This window comes from Sinocyclocheilus grahami, unplaced genomic scaffold, assembly GCF_001515645.1.
Source record: "Sinocyclocheilus grahami isolate Dianchi unplaced genomic scaffold, SAMN03320097.WGS_v1.1 scaffold23.1, whole genome shotgun sequence".
NCBI classification, from domain to species: Eukaryota; Metazoa; Chordata; class Actinopteri; order Cypriniformes; family Cyprinidae; genus Sinocyclocheilus; species Sinocyclocheilus grahami.
In genome coordinates, this window is record NW_015505202.1 from 1,721,247 (window position 1) to 1,743,123 (window position 21,877).

Genomic DNA, 21,877 nt, shown 5'->3' on the forward strand with positions numbered 1-21,877 from the left:
TGTTCACACATCTTTCATAGCTTGAAAATAGCCTAGTAAAGAAATGAACTGTTGGATTTTTAAATCGAATTTCTTGGAATTGCACATATAACTATTAAAGACATAGATCACCCAAAAATTAAAATTAGCTGAAAATGTACTCAAGTGTGGCAAGTGTCAATAAATGAATCATAGAATCATTCATTTAATGATTCATTCAAACCAGCTGATTCATTCATGAATGAAGCAAGTGACCCCTGTTTTTAAAAAGTGGTCAGTGAATCATTGACTATTCATTCAGAAACACTGAATCAATCAAAAACAAAACACCTTTTAGATGCAGTTGTTCTACTTTGTTTGGAACTGCTAAATAATTATTGCAAAAACTGTTTAAAATCTTGTGATCTTGCATTAGAACTTAAATGCACTTGCTTAATTGAGAATTGATGCCATGGGCCAAATTTAATTAAAAACTAAAATTGAAAATAATAATAAAAGAAAAGTCTTCAGGCCATCCAAGATGTAAATGAGTTTCTGTTTCTTTGTCAGAACAGATTTGGAGAAATTTAGCATTACGTCACTTGCTCACCAATGGATCCTTTGCAGTGAATGGGTGCCGTCAAAAGGAGAGTCCAAACAGCTGATATAAACATCACAATAATTCACTTACTCCAGTCCATCACTTAATGTCTTGTTAAATGAAAAAAAATAAATAAATAAAAAATTCAGTCAGTCAGTTACTAAACAGGCAGTGCTTTATGCATGAAGGTACTTAATAAGAAAAAGGGTATCAGCCACACTTCCAAGACACCATAGCATATATCTAATGAGCTAAAACTAAATCAGCTGAGATTTAGCAATAAAAATCTAACTATTTATGGATCTCATATGTGTGTTTTGTAAGTGTTTTTCATTTGTCAGGCATAGCTGAGTATGGTGAGTATCGGAGTGATGGTAATTAGAGTTTTTAATTCATATCCCCCTAATATCCATTCTTGCCTTGTCTGTTAAGTGTATCCATTTTGTAATTGTTGAAGGTGTGCGTCTGTGAGTGCATGTGTCAACATTACAGCATTATGCACTATTAGCTGCAGCTGTTTGCTCTTCAGAATGTGCAGTTGAGGAGTAAATGGGGGTGAAATGGCCTGGTCACAACAGTGGTGAACAGTTGGCCTTAGGGGACAGACAGCTGTGTCAGAGGCCTCTCAGGCCCTCAGGAGTTAATTAGGAACCAAGAGAGAGATAGGGGAAGAGACAACTAGAATAACGATGCCATGCCAGAAATGTCAGACGAATCTCAATGTCATTCCTTGGCTTCTATAGAAATATCATAATTAATTCTGGAATGCGTTCAGACTCATTTTATGCAGCGTATTGAAGACGAAGCGATCCTTCACATTCTGTGTTGGGAAGGAAGCCATCTTGATTGTGCCAAAGAATGTCACTGGTAATGTGGCCCTGACAGATTAAATGGTCAACTCAAAAATGTCAAAGCATAAAGAAAATTCAGTAAATGCCACAGTCAAATAAACTGCTCATTCTTTCTTGCAAAAGTAATACAAACAGCCGAAACTGTGTCAAAGTGTTACTTCAGGTCAGATTTAAAACAATTACTGCAAAAGATGATTTGACAGTAAAGTTCATTCCTAGCATCTCTGGTGTTTGCTAGAAATGAGGTTTTCTCCTGTGCTGGAGGTAGTGCAGTGGAGCCCTCAATGTCAAGGATCAAGTCACCAAAACTTTATCACAAATTTCTGCCTTCTACACTAGGGAATCAATTTAACATCCTGAATATCGGCCTTCTTGATTTTAGTCAGTGTTACTTAACTGTTTTCGTCTTATGTACTCCCACAGGCCCTTCAGTCTGACTCAAGTAGCCCCTCATCGACCAGAATCATGCTCCTCATATTATACTAGATATCATTTGACATTACAAGTAATATTATTAAAATGTCATGAATGCAATAATTCACTGTCTATCAATTCTGGGGGTGAAAATCAGACTTGCCATATGAGTAATTTGAGAAATACAGAATTTGGAAATGCATTTAGTTTTATATTAGCTTGACTGACTGAGACATTTTATCTATGAAAATAAGATAAAGTGTTATATTGAGGTATGTGAGTGTGATTAAACAGCAGTGTCATAGAAATTTTTATTTATTTATTTTTGTCATAGAAAAGCAGTTTTTACACATGCACTTATGTTGCACAGTAAGTGTGATCCACACAAATTGACTAAACATATGCATGTTCTTTCCGTAAAAAGTAGCAGAATGTGTGAAGCTGTTAATTAACTGCTAAACAATGTTTTGACAATCCTAATAATATTATTAAAAGTCGTAATCTTTATAAGTTTAAAGCAACCTAATACTCCAAGTGGTTAGGAATCGCTGTTATTGCCTAATCTACCTCACCTCTTCATCTTTACGTTTGAAGGGAAGTTGTGTCAGACAGGCTTGTTTAATGTTTAATAGCTTTGAGAAGTCTTTAACTTTAGGTCAAGATGGGCAGATATTTAGTATGTTTTGTAAACCTTCCTCTGAGTCCCAGAATACTTCTCCTCACGCTCAATAAGCTTCCTCTCTTTCAGCTGCTCTTCAGTCAGCTCATGATGCTGAAGATACTCGTGATTGATTCTTACGGTCTCCAGCAGATTTGGGCAGTGGGGCATGTTGGATCTCTGAGGGGTGCGCAGTAGGACCGTGAGTCTGAGCAGGTTCACCATGAGTAGCTGGTCCAGACTGTACATCCACGGGGTGTGTAGTTATTTCCTGTAGTAACAGTTGGGTAGCCTGTGCTCCCGCTGTACCATAATGCCTGTGGTGGGTTGTTTTCCTTTTTTTAGGAATCATAATGTCTAAGTCATATAGTGGCGGATAAAATGAAGTCAATTTTTACACATTATAATATGCAGAAAAAGCCAATAGCATTCTGTCTGCTTTTAAATAATTTTACATATGTAATATGACAGTTTGCTCAACATTAATGCAATTCTATCACTCAAATGTGACCCTGGAGCACAAAAGCAGTCTTAAGTCGCTGGGGTATATTTGTAGCAATAGCCAAAAAGACATTGCATGGGTCAAAATTATTGATTTTTCTTTTATGCCAAAAATCATTAGGATATTAAGTAAAGATCATGTTCCATGAAGATATTTTGTAAATTTCCTACTGTAAATATATTAAAACTTAATTTGTGATTAGTAATATGCATTGCTAAGAACTTCATTTGGACAACTTTAAAGGCGATTTTCTCAATATTTCGATTTTTTTGCACCCTCAGATTCCAGATTTTCAAATAGTTGCATCTCGGCCAAATATTGTCCTGTCCTAACAAACCATACATCAATGGAAAGCTTATTTATTCAGCTTTCAGATGATGTATAAATCTCAATTTCGAAAAATTGACCCTTATGACTGGTTTTGTGGTCCAGGGTCACAAATGATTTCTGAATGATCATGTGACACTGACGACTGGAGTAATGGCTGCTGAAAATTTGGCTTTGTGTCACAGTAATAACTTACATTTTAAAATATATTAAAATAGAAAACAGTTATTTTAAATTGTAATAATCTTTCACTGTATTGCTGTTTTTGACTGTAGATTTTGATCAAATAAATGCAGCCTTACTGAGCATAAGAGACCTCTTTTAAAAGCATTAAAATCTTACTGGCACCCAACTTTTTGAACTGTAGTGCATTTCTGTTGTGCATTTAAAGTCTCCCACAAAAATGACTTATAATCATCTGTATGGCATCATTCATGCAGAGTGCATCTCTAGTTATGAGAAATGTCAACTAGAATCAGATAGAAGCTATATTGTGTGACACTTACATATTAATGTCAAGCTTTCAGTTCTTTCCTACAGCATGAACATCTTTATATAAATCTTTAAATCAGCTTCAGATCAAATGAGCCACAAGAACAGACTAAACCGTACTCACGCTGCCCATGTCTTCTGATCTCCTCCTTCTAATGGAGCTCATGTCTGTATTATTAATGTGATAATTAAAAGTGGGAGGTGAGCTGCCATCGAGAGTAATAAGGAGAATAAATAAGTATGGAAATATAATTTGGCTTAATGAATAAGCACTGCATGTGAAGGCGCCATGAAAGATGATTGGATAGAATTGTTCAGGATTATGTCATTGCTACCAATGGAGCATGAGGTCATATCTTTGGCTCATTCATCTGAAAACTCACAGTACTGCAAAAATTTGTGTTTTTCAAAATTGTTTCAAAAAGGTCTAAAAGTCCTTGAAACAACATATATAATGATCTAATAGAAAAACTTTTTGTGATATGGTTTTCAGAAGAGTTATTTAAATTTTATTTAGTTTCAAGAATTAGTTTAGTTTTTTTTATTTAGTTACACACAAAATGTACAAATATCCAAAATATACACATATATATATACAGACATAATGTACACATATATTTTATATACATATATTTAATACTTTTTTACTGAAAAACAAGTCAAAAGTACAAATTAACTAAATTCTTTTTTGCTGTGTTTGTTCTTGATGAGCACAGGCTTAACTGAATAAGTTGAAGTTGGTGTCGTGACAGTATCGGATCGGTCACTTACCATCTCTTTGTCGCCTCAGTGCTCGCACCAATGTGCCGGCGTGCATCAACACTAATTAGCTTTTAATAGGGAGTAATTAAATGGAACATGAGTCCAAGGGGCCCGGGGGGATTGGGGAGCACTTGGGCGCAGACACACACACACACACACACACATTTTTAGCAGTTGATGATGCCCAACATATGCTCCAGTTGCTCAGAAACATTCAGATGCCAGCACATGTCTGACCCAGTTGTGCTGTTGGGTTATGTGTGTGTGTATCTGTGTATCTGATAAGAGCTACAACAGAACAGGAATTTAAAAAAAAAAGAAAAAAAAAAGCAGAATGCAGATTTAGACTTACTATTAAATACCACTCATTTATGGCTCTTTTTTTTTTTTTTAAACCTTGGAAAAATTTCAGTCGCCTCAGTGCTCGCACCAATGTGCCGGCGTGCATCAACACTAATTAGCTTTTAATAGGGAGTAATTAAATGGAACATGAGTCCAAGGGGCCCGGGGGGATTGGGGAGCACTTGGGCGCAGACACACACACACACACACACACATTTTTAGCAGTTGATGATGCCCAACATATGCTCCAGTTGCTCAGAAACATTCAGATGCCAGCACATGTCTGACCCAGTTGTGCTGTTGGGTTATGTGTGTGTGTATCTGTGTATCTGATAAGAGCTACAACAGAACAGGAATTAAAAAAAAAAAGCAGAATGCAGATTTAGACTTACTATTAAATACCACTCATTTATGGCTCTTTTTTTTTTTTTTTTTTAAGCCTTGAGTAATTTCAAACAATGGAAAACAAAAGGGATAATTTCTTCATAAAGCCCTTGGTATCTACAAATAATAATACAAATACACATTTTTAGTCGTAAAGCGCCTTTTGAAATCTTTGAATGTCCTTGTGCAGCATGATTGAATGTGCTGAATGGTAATGCTAATAATATGTTTCATTTTTGCTCAAATCAAATTTCTATGGTCGCATGTTTGCCTCTAAGTGGCAGTAGAGGCCAATTTTAATGCTCCTGTATTTGTGGCCGTTCACTGCAGCTTTGGTCAAATACTTAAAAAAAACAAAACAGGAACTGCTGAATAGTGAACAAAATGCAATGATCTGTTGTTAAGATGGAGCCATTCATTTGAATGAAATTTCTTTCCCAGGAGATCGGGGTTAGATGTCACATGGGGAAGGGCTCCATCTCAGTCACTATCAGGTTTCAAGTAAAACGTCCAGTTACACAGTTGTATGTTTTCTCTAGCAGTGGTTTTGCTTTCTAACACCCGTGTAAGTCAAAACTGTCCTAATTCTGAATATTGTTTATGAATGCCCTCCTCCAAACTAAAATTTCCATTTCAAAATTTAAATCTGTTTGTATTTTTGCTTTAGCTGTTTGGTAAGTGAATGTAATAAAACTATATATATATATATATATATATATATAATAATACAATATGACACCTTATATAATGTGTGTACTTATATAGAAATTGCCTTTAAAAAATAAAACCACCCATGAAATGTTTACTGTAATAAAAGTGTGACAACCAGCCCCAATCGCCATATATCACTTTCAATTCATGGATAGAGTGATGTGCATTAAAACCTGTAATTTTGTTTAAATATGAGTAATGGACATGTGTGTTTTTATTTTGCAGGTTTCCTGGTCCAGGGCTAAAGAAAGTCCATCCACACGGCTCAGAATCCAGACAAAAGCCTCCTGAACCCGTCATCAGCCAGATCATCGACAAACTCAAGCACATCAATCCTGACCTTCTTCCCATCTGTTTCTTCCTCCTGTGCAGCTCCTGTGAAGTGTCCAGCTATTGTTTTAAGACACACTATCACGCAATTTATGTACATGACAATAATTTGCACACAATCAAAATGAAGACGTACACTAGACCTCTATTGTACTCTGTCAAGTGTATTATAAAGAGAGGAAGAAACATAATTAAACAATGTCACACTTGCAGGGTTGCGATTTCTGATGTATGTAATGTTTGTACACACACACACACACACACACACACACACACAGGTGATATAGATCTAGTGACTGTATGATGTCAGTGCTGCTCATGTCTGGTAAGCAAAAGGCAAGTGCATTTCAAAAGACCTCTATGGCATCTGTGCACCACCACAGATATACACATCCCCTATATACACATAAACAAATTCGTAGACACATGTTTTGTTTCATGTCATATACTTCCATTGTTTTTCTTTAGGTTAGTGCTATATGCATTGACTGATCAGTTTATATGCCTTTTTAGCTAGTGAGGTCCAGCTCATTAATCTATGTTCAACAGGTTTCACTATATTAGTGAGGCCTTTTTTGCACAGTGAAGACCTCACAAGTACAGTTATGTAGAATAAGATGTTTGTGTGGGTTGCTGATTAAACTGTGTGCACAAATGTGATGCCTTTACTATGGCATTCTCTGACAAACATGAGAATAGTACTGCAGTCAAATCATTTAAAAGTGCACAATGTCCTTAATGAAGTAGAACGGGACAAGACATAACAATTTCCAACCGCATAAGCAACTCCAGTAGCGCTAGCCGATTTAACAGAAATCAAAATGTTACCTAATTAAGCCACTTTCACCATGACAGAGACTGTTTAAATTATTCATAAATGATTCATAATTTATATAATTTATGTTCATTTAGAGTTTCGGCTGATGGAGACGGAGCTCCAGTGAGTCTACAAAGTTGAGAAAAGTTTAACTTTATGCAAAGAAGCAACTTCTACCAATGTTTTTTGGTTCATGCATCGATAATCCCTCATCGATGCTGCTGCTATTTATATTCAAATCTTTCCCCTACAAAACATTAAATTAACATGAAGAAAACGATTCTTTGTCAAAACAGAGTGACATTCTATTTACTAACCATCAATGACACATCTGTCTCTTGACCTCCTTCGATTATGTAAATGTAAACGAGGCCGGTAGTGTTTCCTTTACTTCACCAGCAGAAACTCAAACATGTTTTAATCAAATGTTCAGTTTAACGTAAGCCTGTGATAATAGTTTACATCTGGTGTTATCTGGCACCGTGCTAATGTGTGTTCTGTTCTGTAAAGTATCAATCATATGTATATTTCATCACAGCTTTTCCAGACATATTTTTATACAAACATAAACAAGAAAAACAACAATGAAGCCCACCTTTCTGAATCAGTGTAGTTTTGCCTCTAATGGAACAGATATCTTTGTTCAGAGGCACACAAATCTGTAATTTGTTTAGCTTTCTTTGAAAAATTGATTTGTTACAGCACTGGGGAAGCTACTACAGAGACTTGTTTAGATTGCAAAGGAACTGATTCAGACGAATGTGGTAAAACACTCATAAATCATCTTTGGAGAAGCCCACACCCAGGCCGCTAGAGGAAAAAATAAAAAATCTTACCGCAAACTTCTGAACTGTAGTGTATGCGAGTGTAGCTGTTTCATATATAGTACAGCAGCATGCAGAACACCACATGAACAGACCACAAGCTACGGCACAAGTCCAGACATGCTCCTTTTTTTCGTCTTGAACAGGCACAATACATTGTATGATGCTAATCAGAGGTAGGATGGGAAAAAAAGTCATCGCTATATTTCATCCGGTTTCCTCGATTTCTCTCGCTCTCGCAAACACATAAACATGTAGGCTGCTGTAAAGGGAAGCCATGTCCCTGTACTGACCCTGTTTGGGTTACACTTCAAAGCGGTGACACGCTGGATATGGTGCTGCAGTGTGAGGGCCAAACCACAGGCTTTATCTCTGTCCCCTCTGGGGTCTTTATACCCCGGCCATACACAACCCTCAGCTGCTCACTGCCGCCCCACAGCGTGTGTTGTGGTTACCAGAAAGAGAGACGGAGAAAAAAAGTCTTGTCCTCTCATGTTTTCTCCACAGTAGGTGGATTTGTTTTTTGTATGTATTGTAAGACTGACTAAGGGAAGAGATCAAAAGAGAAATTTTGCTGCAAAACATGTTTTAGAGAGGAAATGGGAAGGGATGGCATGGAAACAAAAAAATAATAATTGCAAATTTTTATCTCACAATTCAGACTGTTTTCATGAAATTCTCTGAACAAAAAGAGTCAGAATTGTGAATTTGCATAAATTTGCAGTTCTGAGAAAAAAATACTTTTCATATACAGTATAAACTCAGAATTGTGACCTTTTTCTTGCGATTCCGAGCTTATGTCTCACAATTCTGTTTTTTTTTTTTAATTCTGACATTTTTGTCTCGCAATTGTGAGTTTGTATCTCACAATTTTAAGTTGATATCTTGCAGTTTTGAGTTTTTTGCTATTCTGAGTTTATATCGCGCAATTCTGAAAAAAAGTCAGAATTGTAAGATATAAACTCAGAATTGAAATTGATTTTTTTTATTTTGCTTTCATAAAATGGAGGTAATATAGAAATATTTGGGCTTTTTATTACAATAATAACTATTACAATCGTTCAAACTTCAGTTTAAAGATTTAAATAAACCCTTAACTTTCAGTTTAAACTTCATTGTATAACACACCCTTCATGTTTATGCTACAAATATATATATATATATATATGAATATCTCAAATTAGGGGTTTTCAAGGGGTTGCATGGGAATGAAGAAAAACTGTGTAAAAAAATTCTATACATTAACCTCAAAGCAACACTCAACCACAAGACCATATCATCGCAGCAGCAGGTTTACTGGATGAGATCTGCACTGGGCTAATCATTGTTTAGTCATGGTCTTATAATTTCCAGACCCGCCTGTGAGTTTTTTCCTCTTATACACTCCATTGCTTGTCTGCTTGATTAAACAGTAAACTGCCATGTGGAATTATTATATTGCTCTGAGCACTGACCCTGAGCAGAGTTCAGGCCTGGCGTGGGGCTCAGCGACAGGTCTGTGGTCACTGCGTCTCTCTCACCACTGCTCTGCCCTGAGCACTTTGCCATATGTTGACCTTTTGTGAATTTGTGAGCTGAGTTTTCCTTTGCGTTCTGTGCAATAAGGGAAAGAAGGGATCGCATGGCTGAGCAGACACTAATTGCATTTTTTGCATTGAGCTCCGCTGCATTCCATGAGCTCTGTGTTCCCAAAGCCTCTGGAGAGAAAGAGGAGGAGGGGAGTCCTCAAGTATGAGGCTTGTTCTTGATTTATCAAGCATATTTTGTTTTATTTGTGTCTTCTGTGCTTCCTTGAGGCTCTCCAGTATGCGCCAGGCTTGTTTCACAGCAGCAGCACTCCAACTGACACATTGCATTGTGTCCTCACACTGACAGTATTGATCTAAGAAAATAAAAGTGATATCTGGGTTAATATATTATTTTTTTTTTAATACATTACACATGGGATGGGTGAAAACTGCTTTTCCCCTTCACTGTTTTAACCATATTGGTTTGACTGAAAGACACTGTACGTTATGCAAATTTCTATATATTCTACATTTGATGAGCAAAAACATACTTTTAATTATTTGATTATAGATCAAATATATTGAAAGAAAGAAAGAAAATAATACTTTAATAAGGATGAACTGATATTCAAATAATCAAATAAATGCTTTTTTTTAAACTTTTAATACATAAAAAATCCTGACAAAAATGTATCACAGTTTCACAAAAATATTAAGTAATATTAACTGTTTTCAACATTGATAATAATAAGGAATGTTTCTTGAGCTGCAAATCAGCAGAATGATTTCTGAAGGATCATGTGACACTGAAGACTGGAGTAATGATGCTGAATATTTTTTACTTCACAGGAATAAATTACATTTGAAAATATATTCAAATAGAAAGCAGTTATTAAAAGCTGTAATAATATTTCACAATATTACTGTATTTTTGATCAAATAAATCCAGTTTTGGTGAGCATCAGAGACTTCTTTCAAAAATCTTATGAACCCAAACCTTTGAAAACTATTTTTGAACCGACCACCGCCCAGCGTTCAGTATTGATCCCTCCCATCTTTCAGACCACAGCTCCACCTGTGATTATTACAAATTTGCCCTTAATAAAATCAAATTTACATAAGAAGGGGGAGCGAACCCAATGTTAAGAGCATACTGCTTAAGTTGTCTAACTTGCTGAATAGACAGTGTTTATGCGCCTGTCAATGTACGACAGATGTCTTTTTTCAAACAATGGGTGAGTAATTCACTCTATTATTTTATATTGCTTCATAAAAGCCTATATCGCAAAACACTGAGTTGTTAAAAAGGTTTATAGTGCATTTTCATAGTGTTTCTGCTGAATTCAGCACACAGCGTGAGCTAAAAATAGACTCCAAAATACTAGTGGCACATGCTCTTCTGTTACACAGCATTGTGTACAGTATGAAAGCTGTAACCTGTTAACATGGTAAACAAAATAAACGTCAGCTTTACAGCATGAACAAGTTTCCCCTTTCCTTCACTCTGACGCAGTGGCACCAGCTAGAAATGTACTTATAATCAGCCAAACCAAAGCATCCTATGCTACCTCAGCTGGCCTGTGCATGTGTGTGTTTTGTGTGTGTGTGTGTGGGGGGGGCTGTGCTCCATCCATTCGGCCTACTCTCCATATACCCAGCCAAACAGTTGTCTTTAAGCTTTTTTCTTTTCTCCCTCTACCTTTTTTAGAGTTTGTTTTAAAATACCCTCGACCACATTTCTCTCTCTCTCTTTCTCTTTACGACTGTTTGCTTTAAGAGTTTAAATGGATTGTGGGGACGGCCCGTCTCACATCGTTACTGGGCAACGGTCTTCAGGAAGGAATTCAGAGCCCTCAGTAAATGTGCTTAGGGCTTAGACTCATGCAGCTCTCCAAAAACATGCTGTTGAAACAAGAGAGCTGAGTGCATTAAAGGCCCATTCCTCGCACTGGGAAAACAGGCGCGTTTGTTTTTATTTCAGTTTCATGAACAGCACAAGTCATTGAGGGAGTGTGGTTTCACTAGGTGGCGCTATCCCAAGCTCATTTTCACACCATTATCATGCATCTTTTGTCCACTGTATGCTTTTTGGTGTCATTGCCGGTGGGCAAACTATTGAAAGAAAGAAAGAAAATAATACTTTAATAAGGATGAACTGATATTCAAATAATCAAATAAATGCTTTTTTTTAAACTTTTAATACATAAAAAATCCTGACAAAAATGTATCACAGTTTCACAAAAATATTAAGTAATATTAACTGTTTTCAACATTGATAATAATAAGGAATGTTTCTTGAGCTGCAAATCAGCAGAATGATTTCTGAAGGATCATGTGACACTGAAGACTGGAGTAATGATGCTGAATATTTTTTACTTCACAGGAATAAATTACATTTGAAAATATATTCAAATAGAAAGCAGTTATTAAAAGCTGTAATAATATTTCACAATATTACTGTATTTTTGATCAAATAAATCCAGTTTTGGTGAGCATCAGAGACTTCTTTCAAAAATCTTATGAACCCAAACCTTTGAAAACAATTTTTGAACCGACCACCGCCCAGCGTTCAGTATTGATCCCTCCCATCTTTCAGACCACAGCTCCACCTGTGATTATTACAAATTTGCCCTTAATAAAATCAAATTTACATAAGAAGGGGGAGCGAACCCAATGTTAAGAGCATACTGCTTAAGTTGTCTAACTTGCTGAATAGACAGTGTTTATGCGCCTGTCAATGTACGACAGATGTCTTTTTTCAAACAATGGGTGAGTAATTCACTCTATTATTTTATATTGCTTCATAAAAGCCTATATCGCAAAACACTGAGTTGTTAAAAAGGTTTATAGTGCATTTTCATAGTGTTTCTGCTGAATTCAGCACACAGCGTGAGCTAAAAATAGACTCCAAAATACTAGTGGCACATGCTCTTCTGTTACACAGCATTGTGTACAGTATGAAAGCTGTAACCTGTTAACATGGTAAACAAAATAAACGTCAGCTTTACAGCATGAACAAGTTTCCCCTTTCCTTCACTCTGACGCAGTGGCACCAGCTAGAAATGTACTTATAATCAGCCAAACCAAAGCATCCTATGCTACCTCAGCTGGCCTGTGCATGTGTGTGTTTTGTGTGTGTGTGTGTGGGGGGGGCTGTGCTCCATCCATTCGGCCTACTCTCCATATACCCAGCCAAACAGTTGTCTTTAAGCTTTTTTCTTTTCTCCCTCTACCTTTTTTAGAGTTTGTTTTAAAATACCCTCGACCACATTTCTCTCTCTCTCTTTCTCTTTACGACTGTTTGCTTTAAGAGTTTAAATGGATTGTGGGGACGGCCCGTCTCACATCGTTACTGGGCAACGGTCTTCAGGAAGGAATTCAGAGCCCTCAGTAAATGTGCTTAGGGCTTAGACTCATGCAGCTCTCCAAAAACATGCTGTTGAAACAAGAGAGCTGAGTGCATTAAAGGCCCATTCCTCGCACAGGAGAAACAGGCGCGTTTGTTGTTATTTCAGTTTCAACTGCAGAAGTCATTGAGGGAGTGCGGTTTCACTAGGTGGCGCTATCCCAAGCTCATTTTCACACCATTATCATGCATCTTTTGTCCACTGTATGCTTTTTGGTGTCATTGCCGGTGGGCAAACTGCATAAATGAATCAGTTTCTCTGTCACTGCTATAACCGGCCCTGCGGACTTGTTCAAACAGAAGCGGTCTGTGCCTCCCATGTTTCAGGCCTGAATGGAGGCCTGTGTGGAGATCTGGTGGAACATGTTGTATGACTTTCCCTACTGACCCCCTGAGAATGCACTGACATTAAATCACAGATGGAGGGGTTTGTATATTTAATAAATGGGGTAAAATATAATAATTATCCTTTTTTTGAGAGAGAGAGAGCTGTGTGCTGGTCAGAAGCTGTTGCTCTATGATTTGTTTCAGAGCGAAGCCATCCATAGCCAGACCCATCTGATCTCAATTTTCTCCTGTAGACAAAAACAACAACAGCAACGAAAAAACCAACAACAACTAGCACATGCTTGTGTCCGCACATCGGAAGGAAATCAATAAAAGAGGGAGACAGAGTAGAAAGATTAAAGGAAAAGCAGAAGACGGAGGGGGACGATGGAATTTTCAGCAATTATAGTTTGGCAAAACACAACAGCGGTCGATGTAAGAATCAACTCATTTAACGTTTATCCTTTTATGCCTGACTCTATTTCAGTGCAGTACTGTTTAAAAAGAGAGACATGAAAAAGTCTTTTGGAAATTAATGACTTGATGAGATCATTTAACTTTATATATTTAACCTCGTCATGCTCAAAATCAATCCTCAATGTGAAGTTTTATACATACCACACATACTGCATATGAAGCAATTTATGAAATTTCATTTTTGTCAGGAAGGAGCTGATCTGTTTAACCCAAAATTAAATCAAAATAATTGGTGGATGCATACTTATCAACATCAAGATTTTAGGTTAAAAATAATACTGAAAGTGTAGGTTCTTTATCTGGTCTGAATTAGTTTTGTTTTATTTTCTTTTTCTATTTTTTTTTCTTCACTTTTTTAAATGGTCTTGCAGAGTGACGAATACATTTTGAAAAGTATTAATTTAACCTGTAACTTTTTTTAAATTAATATGCAATCATATCAGTTCACATGGTATGCATAATAATTCTAAAATAATTCACAAAATGCTATTTAAAATAGTTTGGAGTTACACCACAGGACATGCTGTACTGTAATAGAATAGAATGTCAACTACCAATAAAATTTTAAACCAAATTCTGTTGTTATTTGTTCTGCTATTAAGATATTTAGTTTTTTATCTTCTACAATCATCTCTCAAAAACTACTCTCAGAGTCTATCCAGTGAATCTAACTAGTTTCCACCCACCGTGTTGGCCATTTTTCTCTGTATGCTGAAATCACTGTGAAAAAAATATTTGACTTTTAGCACTAACAAATTAATTTCACCATGACTTTGTTTGACAGTTTTCGTCTACAGTTTGATTGTTATCTGAAAACAAATCCATAAGCCTAATCTCATACTGATATATGATACATGTTCTTGAGAAGGGATTCCAAAACTTTTTTTCAATGGAACCTCTTTGACCAGAAATATTTACTTGAAGTGTCCCTTGAGATTTTAAGTTAATATTTCAATAATTTAACATATTTACACACCCAGTTTGGGAAATCCTGTTCTAGAGTAGTAGCAGCCAATAGCAATTATGGCATATCTGTTCAGCATAAGTATAATGTTTTATTCTATTTATCCACCACACTCAATGCTAATGGTCTTTTCTCTGTAGCTTTTGCGGATGGTGACGTTGCCTGAAAAGCGATGGAGAGCTCAACCAGGAGGAGGCGCTGCGAGGAGAGACCCAGCCCGACAGGGTCAGGCAGACGAGGATGAGGAGGGTCTAGAAAGCGGGGACTGTGATGATGAAGATGAGTGTACTGGTGTTTCTGGACTTGGGCCGCCCCCGAGACGCAAACGCCTGCGCATCTTTGCAGGTCAGTGATAGCACCCACTCGAACTCATTCTTAGTGTCAGCGAGTTTTTAATTGGTCCTACTGTAAATTATATTGCCCAATCTATGTTAAAGTTGCCCTAACTTCACAGGTTACAGGTAGCTGTGTATTATTAGTGACCTCGCGACCCTATCATTGTCCGAGGAAACAAATAGGGTACATGGGAGATGTTTCCTTTGATGCAAAACAAAGCACAAAAGAACCAACAAACCATGTTAGTGCAAAGAAACAAAACAGAGGCAAAGAATAAGAGTAGAAGGGCAGGAACAAGGAGTTTGATACTGACTGACAAAGCCGGACCAGCTGAGCAAACACAACAGAGGGAGTTGTCGTCCTGGTCGTGTTTTTGTGGCAGAGATTTGGGCTCTCAGGGTAGCACCGCAAGGGGCCCAGGGTTACACTGAGAATCCCACTTATAAAGCACATGTGGAAGGACAGGATAACGCACATATCAGCACTCAAATTCACACCGAGGAAGTGAAGCGGTGATAAAAGGCCCAGCATCGAGCGCTGAGGTCTGAATGCTCTCTGAACTGTGAGCTGGCAGTGTTTGTGTGCGTGTCCTCCCTCCCTCTCGCAGAAGATTTACTGCTTTAATTATTAAGAATGAAGGGAATACATTTTGGGCACGGGATGAACACTTGGCGATATATCTTTCCTGTCTTAGAATTTTATATCCCGCTCCTCTCTCCAGTCCTCTCTCATTCTCTGTTTGTTTGTGTGCGTGTGTGTGTGTGTGTGTTAGGTCGGTGGGTCACGACCCAAGAATGAATCACAGGATTGTTCTTATAGTGTTGTGGACAGCAGGGCAAAACAAGGCTAAATGCTAATAATAAAAAGCAACCATATAATCAATCATTCAGGTTAGGACACTTAGAAGGGATGAGAAATCACTTCTGATATTTTTATTGTTTATGTCAAAGGCTGTGCAAACCTTATGGGGTTTTGGCATAAGTTAATATGCCACTTGGTAATATGCCACAAGTTAATACAGCATTTTTAGCCCTGTGTTGATTCTGTGTGTTAATTAGCTACATTTTAGCAACTTTTCACAAGCAAAAAGGTCAGTTGTCAATTGTCAGTAGTTTAGCAATGTAATGAAGCACAGCTGACACAAAAGTCACTTTCAGTCAAAGCAGCTTTCTGTTGGTCATCTTGACAATACCGTGTGACCAACTTGAACCTGTCACGAAATCTTCGTGGGGAAATCTTTCATCCTCATGCAAAAGGTGTTGTATGTGTTTTCCAAATGACTGGATTGAGCTCACAAAAAAATGACATGCAATGGTAAATTTGACCACACATTTAGGGTTGGTTCACCCAGAACATGTTTTTGCGTTAAATTGCTCTGCTTTCCACTGTAAACATAGAAGAAGAAGAAAAATGTCTTGCTGCTTTTTCAGCATAAAGGCCTGAGCACGGCATTTTTAAAGACACTTCAAGTTAAATTAATTCAGTTTCAAAACATTTCGTGCATAATTTTAAATATCAGAGAAGGCAGTTAGCTATAACAAAGGCGATTAACTTTCAAAAACAGTGTTCAATTCTGCTGTTGTTTATGCATTTACAAAATTATCAGTTTTCCTGTTTGGCTAATATTATGTTCATAATTTTACAGGTAACAATTTACAATAAGGTTCTATTTGTTAACTATATTTAATGCATTAACTAGTATTAACTAATAATAAGATATGCATTTGTTCCAGTATTTATTCATCTTAGTTAACGTCAGGCTGATGATACACGGGACAACTTTTTTTGAGCAATGTTGCTTGGGCACTTTCCCATTTAGAATGGGTAACAAATTTCTATCTGGATACTTTAGATCGGTCGTGGGCCCTGTGTCTCACCTGGTTGCCCATTGATGGCAACACTGCCCAAATTGCTCAGCAACACTGCTCAAAAAGTTGCCCGTGTATCATCAGCCTTAATTAATAGGTCTATTAACTAACATTTATAGATACAACTTTTCGTTTTAATAATCTATGTTGGAATCAACATTAACTAAGATTAATAAATGCTTTAGAAGTATTTTTCGGTGTTAGTTTGTTAACTAATGTAGTTAACTAATGTTAACAAATGGAACATTATTGTAAAGTGTTACCATTTTACATTTTGTCATACAGTTTCATGTTTGATTCTTGTTCAATATTTGACCAATATTCTTGCTCAAGTTTTGTTTTAGTGTAGACCTTTAGGCCTCTGATGAAACAGGTACACAGATAACAGCAGATAGGCAGAAAGCTGTTGATGACTCAGTAAAACACGCTTCGACCCTGCTGTCTTTTCATCCCATTTTGGTCGTTCGAGGAGGGGTCAGGAAGTCAGAATGCCGAAGGTCATCCATAGGCAGGTTTGCTAATGGAAGTCCTGTCTGTGCCCGGTGTGCTGAGATGGACGACGTAGATCTGGTTTCTCAGAGCTCTGCGAAAGAGACAAAGCTTTGGCACTGCGCAGGGGCCTGGGGAGCGTGACAGACAGAACAACAACTAGGTGCAGACAGGCCACACCTTGGGCCCAGACCCCTCCGTGAATCAAAGCTGTCAGCTGGACAGTAATTTCGTGGATGTTCTGAATGATCTGGATTGATTGATTAATCATAATTTACTCTGGGCACAGATTCCAGGCCTCCTTACCCCCCAGGACTGTCCCCAACCCCCCGACCCACGCATTCCAGGCCAGCAGAGCTATTCCAGGACACGGGCTGTGTGTGTGTCCTGTGCACACACCCCAAGATACACACAGCCAGCGCTGAGGTCGTGTCATCTGCCTCACCACACTCACTTTAATGTCAGCCGCCCGCTTTGGACAAGATTATGTGAGCAGCGGTGCAGTCCAGCGCTAATCAAACCTGCTGTTATTACATATTTAATGCTGCTTCATGAGAAAGGGTTTGTATGAGATACTCTAATTGTTTAAACTGAAATGGTGATGTCAGTATTAAACCGTATGTAAAATAAGTGTATGCATCACAATAAGTGTATAACAATAAGTGTCCTCCGTGGTCACGTAGTCATGTGATCTCAATGTGGTTTCATGGTAGTGTACATGATTTTAAACATATGTTTTTAAGAAGTTCTGTTTATTTCTGATTTTCACCAGTTCCAACTAAGTGTGATATATATTTTATACAACAGTTCTATAAACAAGACATTAATAATGAATAACTGGCCAGTTATTAAGTTTATTTTTTCACTGCCAACAACATAAATACTTGCAAAAAAGCAAAAGCGGGATCAAGTGTTTTCAGAGATCAATACAGATATTGAAACGCCACGAACACAAACAATTAGAGTAATACAAAGTGAAGCAGCTCAGTACTTCACAATATGGCTCGGTTTGTTAACATTAGTTCATGCAGCTGGTATTATAAACCTACAATTTTATAGCATTTTATTAATCTTGGTTGATGTTCATTTCTACATACAGTACATGCTAGAACATTTTAACCCTTTAAAGTTGTATATAATTACATTAATGTATTATATTTTTAAACAAATATGAAATAACAATAAACAACGTATCAATAGTATATTTATAAATTAGTATTAAACTAAATTATTAAAATAAAACATTCTAATAAATGATAAAGTAATTCTTTAAAATTGATGTATTAAAAACAATAAGATTCTAATTATATTATATATGTTTTATAGAATTATTAATATATTATCATTTAAAATATATATATTATAAAACTGTTGATCATAATTCATTCATGATAAACAAGAAAGAAAAGACAAGTAATACCACCACTCTCAAAATGGTGCTTGGCCAATCAAACAAGAGGAATGGATTTCATATTTTATTTATAAAACTGTACTAAATGAGTGAAATTAAAAAAAAATTATTATAAAATAATTATCATTCAAATTAAAGTAATAATTAAATATTATAAAATTTTAATCAAATTGTATAACATTAAACTAAATATTATTATATATAATTAATAATGTATTATTATAATTTTAAAAAATATTATGTAAATTGTTCATAATTAGTTCATAAGAACATATACTTTAATAAAATGTATTGTAAAGTGTTAAAAAAAACATGAAAAGTAATATCAACACTCTTGAAACGGTGCTTGGCCAATCAAATAAGAGAAATTGATTTCATATTTGATGTATAAAAATGTAGAGATACCAGACATAGACATGCTCTCGCAGTCTCCTCTCTTTAGTTAGGACAGCACGCCTGCACTAAGCCAAACCATAAACCTCGTGCTCAGCTGTCATCACTGCCTTTAATTCTTTAAGAGCTTCCACCCCTTTCTATCACACTTTCTCATCTTTTTCTGCATCGAGACCCTGAACGATCACCCCATTTCGTGTCTCCAAACAAAGTATCTCATTTAGCCTATCTGTTACAAGTGCTTGGCTGCTTTTCTGACATTTCCCACCCTCTCTGCACTCCTTGGTTCCCTTCTCATTTTATCAAGGAGGAGCCCAGGAGGAGTTGATGAATGTAGCTATCACCGAAAGGCCAAACCCCTGGAGTCGGAGATTTTTGAGAGGGCCGGTCGAAATGTGCTGGGCTCTGCAGCCTTGACCACTCCGCCTCACAGCATGGGCCCTGTCAAAAGAGCTCTTGTTATTTTCCAGTGCTCAGCAGACGTTTGGTCACTGTAAGTGCTGAGGAGCATTTTTTCTTTGAAGCTCTTTGGCCCTTTATCAGCAGGCGAGGGTTAGCAAAATACAATGTGGAAATATGCCTGTAATGTGAAACACGCAGCTCGCTGTGAGAGCCTGGGTAGGGCTCGAGTCTCAGGTCTGCTACAGATTTACTTAAGATATGGAGAGAGTAAGAGAGATGGAGAGGAGAGGAAATTTTGTGATGGATGGTGTGAATTTGTGAGGCGAAACGACAGGCGCAAGCATTCGAACGCAAGCACACTTTTCTCACAGCATAAATAGTTTCATCCTTCCTCTGATGTTGAGGTTGGAATGCTAACAGGCTCCATGTGTCACCTCTGACCTCTAGCACCTGATAGGTGAGGAGCAAAGCAGACGTTTTCCATTATGGCACATTACAGCACAGGCATTCTGCAGCCGCTCTGTGCCGCAGCCGTAAACAAGCTGCATATGAGGCCGGCCTGCCTAGTGTAGGTAGCATGCGCTGTCAATCTGTGTGTTTGTGTGAGGAAGTATACGTTTATATGAGTGTGTGTGTGAGTGGGTGGGTTTAATTAGCTATGCTTTGAGGACAAAATCTATCCCTAGAAGCTAGCTAAATATGACAAAATCTCCTTTTGTAGAAACACACTTTAAAAATGATTCATAAAAAATTTTTTGGTAACACTTTACAGTGAGGTTCAATTAGTTAATGTGAGTTGGGTATTGTAAACTAATAATGAACAACTTTTTTACAGCATTTAGGCCGTGCGTCCACCATAGCATTTTTAGCCAGCTGAAAACGCCTAACTGTGAGCACTTTAGAGTGCTTCTGTGGCGCAGCTTTGAAATGCTTTGGTTGCTATGCTATGAAATATCCGCAGAAGTAATGTGGCAAATGCATCGTGAATTAAATGTTGCAAGCATTATTTTTCATATTAATATTCGTAGTAGTCCAGGAACCCCATCTGGTACAGACAAGAATTCTCGGAGACAAGCAATATTAACGTCTCCTCCAAAGTTGTTAGTCGTAGTTCAAGTAGAATGTGTGACAGGTGGTTGGAGTGGTATTTGCCCCGCCCCTCCTCCACTGTGATTGGACGTCTGACTAAAAAATTACAGTGATGAGCACTGCGTTTTACCAGAGTTGGCCATTCTTCAACTCCTGACGCCAAGAATAAAAAAATGCCCGAGCACTCCGTGAAAATATGGTGTTTTAAAAAACGCGGTGCAGCCATTGAAAACAATTTTAAAAATACACTAGCCTTGGGAAAAAATGCTTTGGTAGACGCACGGGCTTAATAATCTTAAATGATATTAATGTATAAATATATTTTTGATTCCTATGTGTTCATAATATATTAATGTCAATTAATACAACTTATGCAACAATGTGTGTATCAACGTTACACAAATGTGAAATGTTATTTTGGTAACACTTTACAATTAAGACTCATTTGTTAACATTAGTTAACTACATTAGTTAACATGAACTGACAATGAAAAATACTTCTAAAGGATTTATTAATCTTAGTTAATGTTAATTTTAACATTTTCTAATACATTATTGAAATCAAAATTTGTATCTGTTTATATTATTTAATGGACCTGAACTAACATTAACTAACAAAGAACAGTTGTATTTTTATTAACTAAATAAAAATTGAACAAATCCTGTAATAAGTGTTTTGCCTATTGTTATTTAATGATATTTAAAGGAACACTCCACTATTTTCGAAAATAGGCTCATTTTCCAACTCCCCTAGAGTTAAACAGTTGAGTTTTACCGTTTTCAAATCCATTCAGCCGAGGGTCTGGCGGTAGCACTTTTAGCTTAGCTTAGCATAGATCATTGAATCTGATTAGACCGTTAGCATCTCGCTCAAAAATGACCAAAGAGTTTCTATATTTTTCCTATTTAAAACTTGACTCTTCTGTAGTTACATCGTGTACTAAGACCGACGGAAAATGAAAAGTTGCGATTTTCTAGGAACTGTAATAATCAAGGAACTTTGCTGCCGTACCATGGGTGCAGCAGGCGCAATGATATTACGCAGCGCCTGAAAATAGGGAAGTTATTGGATGGTTACCTAGCTGGGACTATTTTCAGGCACTGCGTAATATCATTGCGCCTGCTGCACCCATGGTACGGCAGCAAAGTTCCTTGATTATTACGCCGGAATGAGAGTATAGTTCCTAGCCATATCGGCCTAGAAAATCGCAACTTTTCATTTTCCGTCGGTCTT

At 37.0% G+C, this 21,877-nt stretch overlaps 1 protein-coding gene across 1 annotated transcript in view; it reads left to right on the forward strand.

Annotated features, from left to right (window-relative positions):
* The window catches only part of gpc3 (glypican 3), a 157,942-nt gene that overhangs the window by 112,938 nt on the left and 23,127 nt on the right, over positions 1-21,877 (forward strand). Inside the window, exons 6-7 of the mRNA XM_016245068.1 lie at positions 6,228-6,337; positions 14,794-15,000. Coding sequence (XP_016100554.1) covers positions 6,228-6,337; positions 14,794-15,000 — 317 coding nt within the window. The remainder of the gene's footprint in view (positions 1-6,227; positions 6,338-14,793; positions 15,001-21,877) is intronic.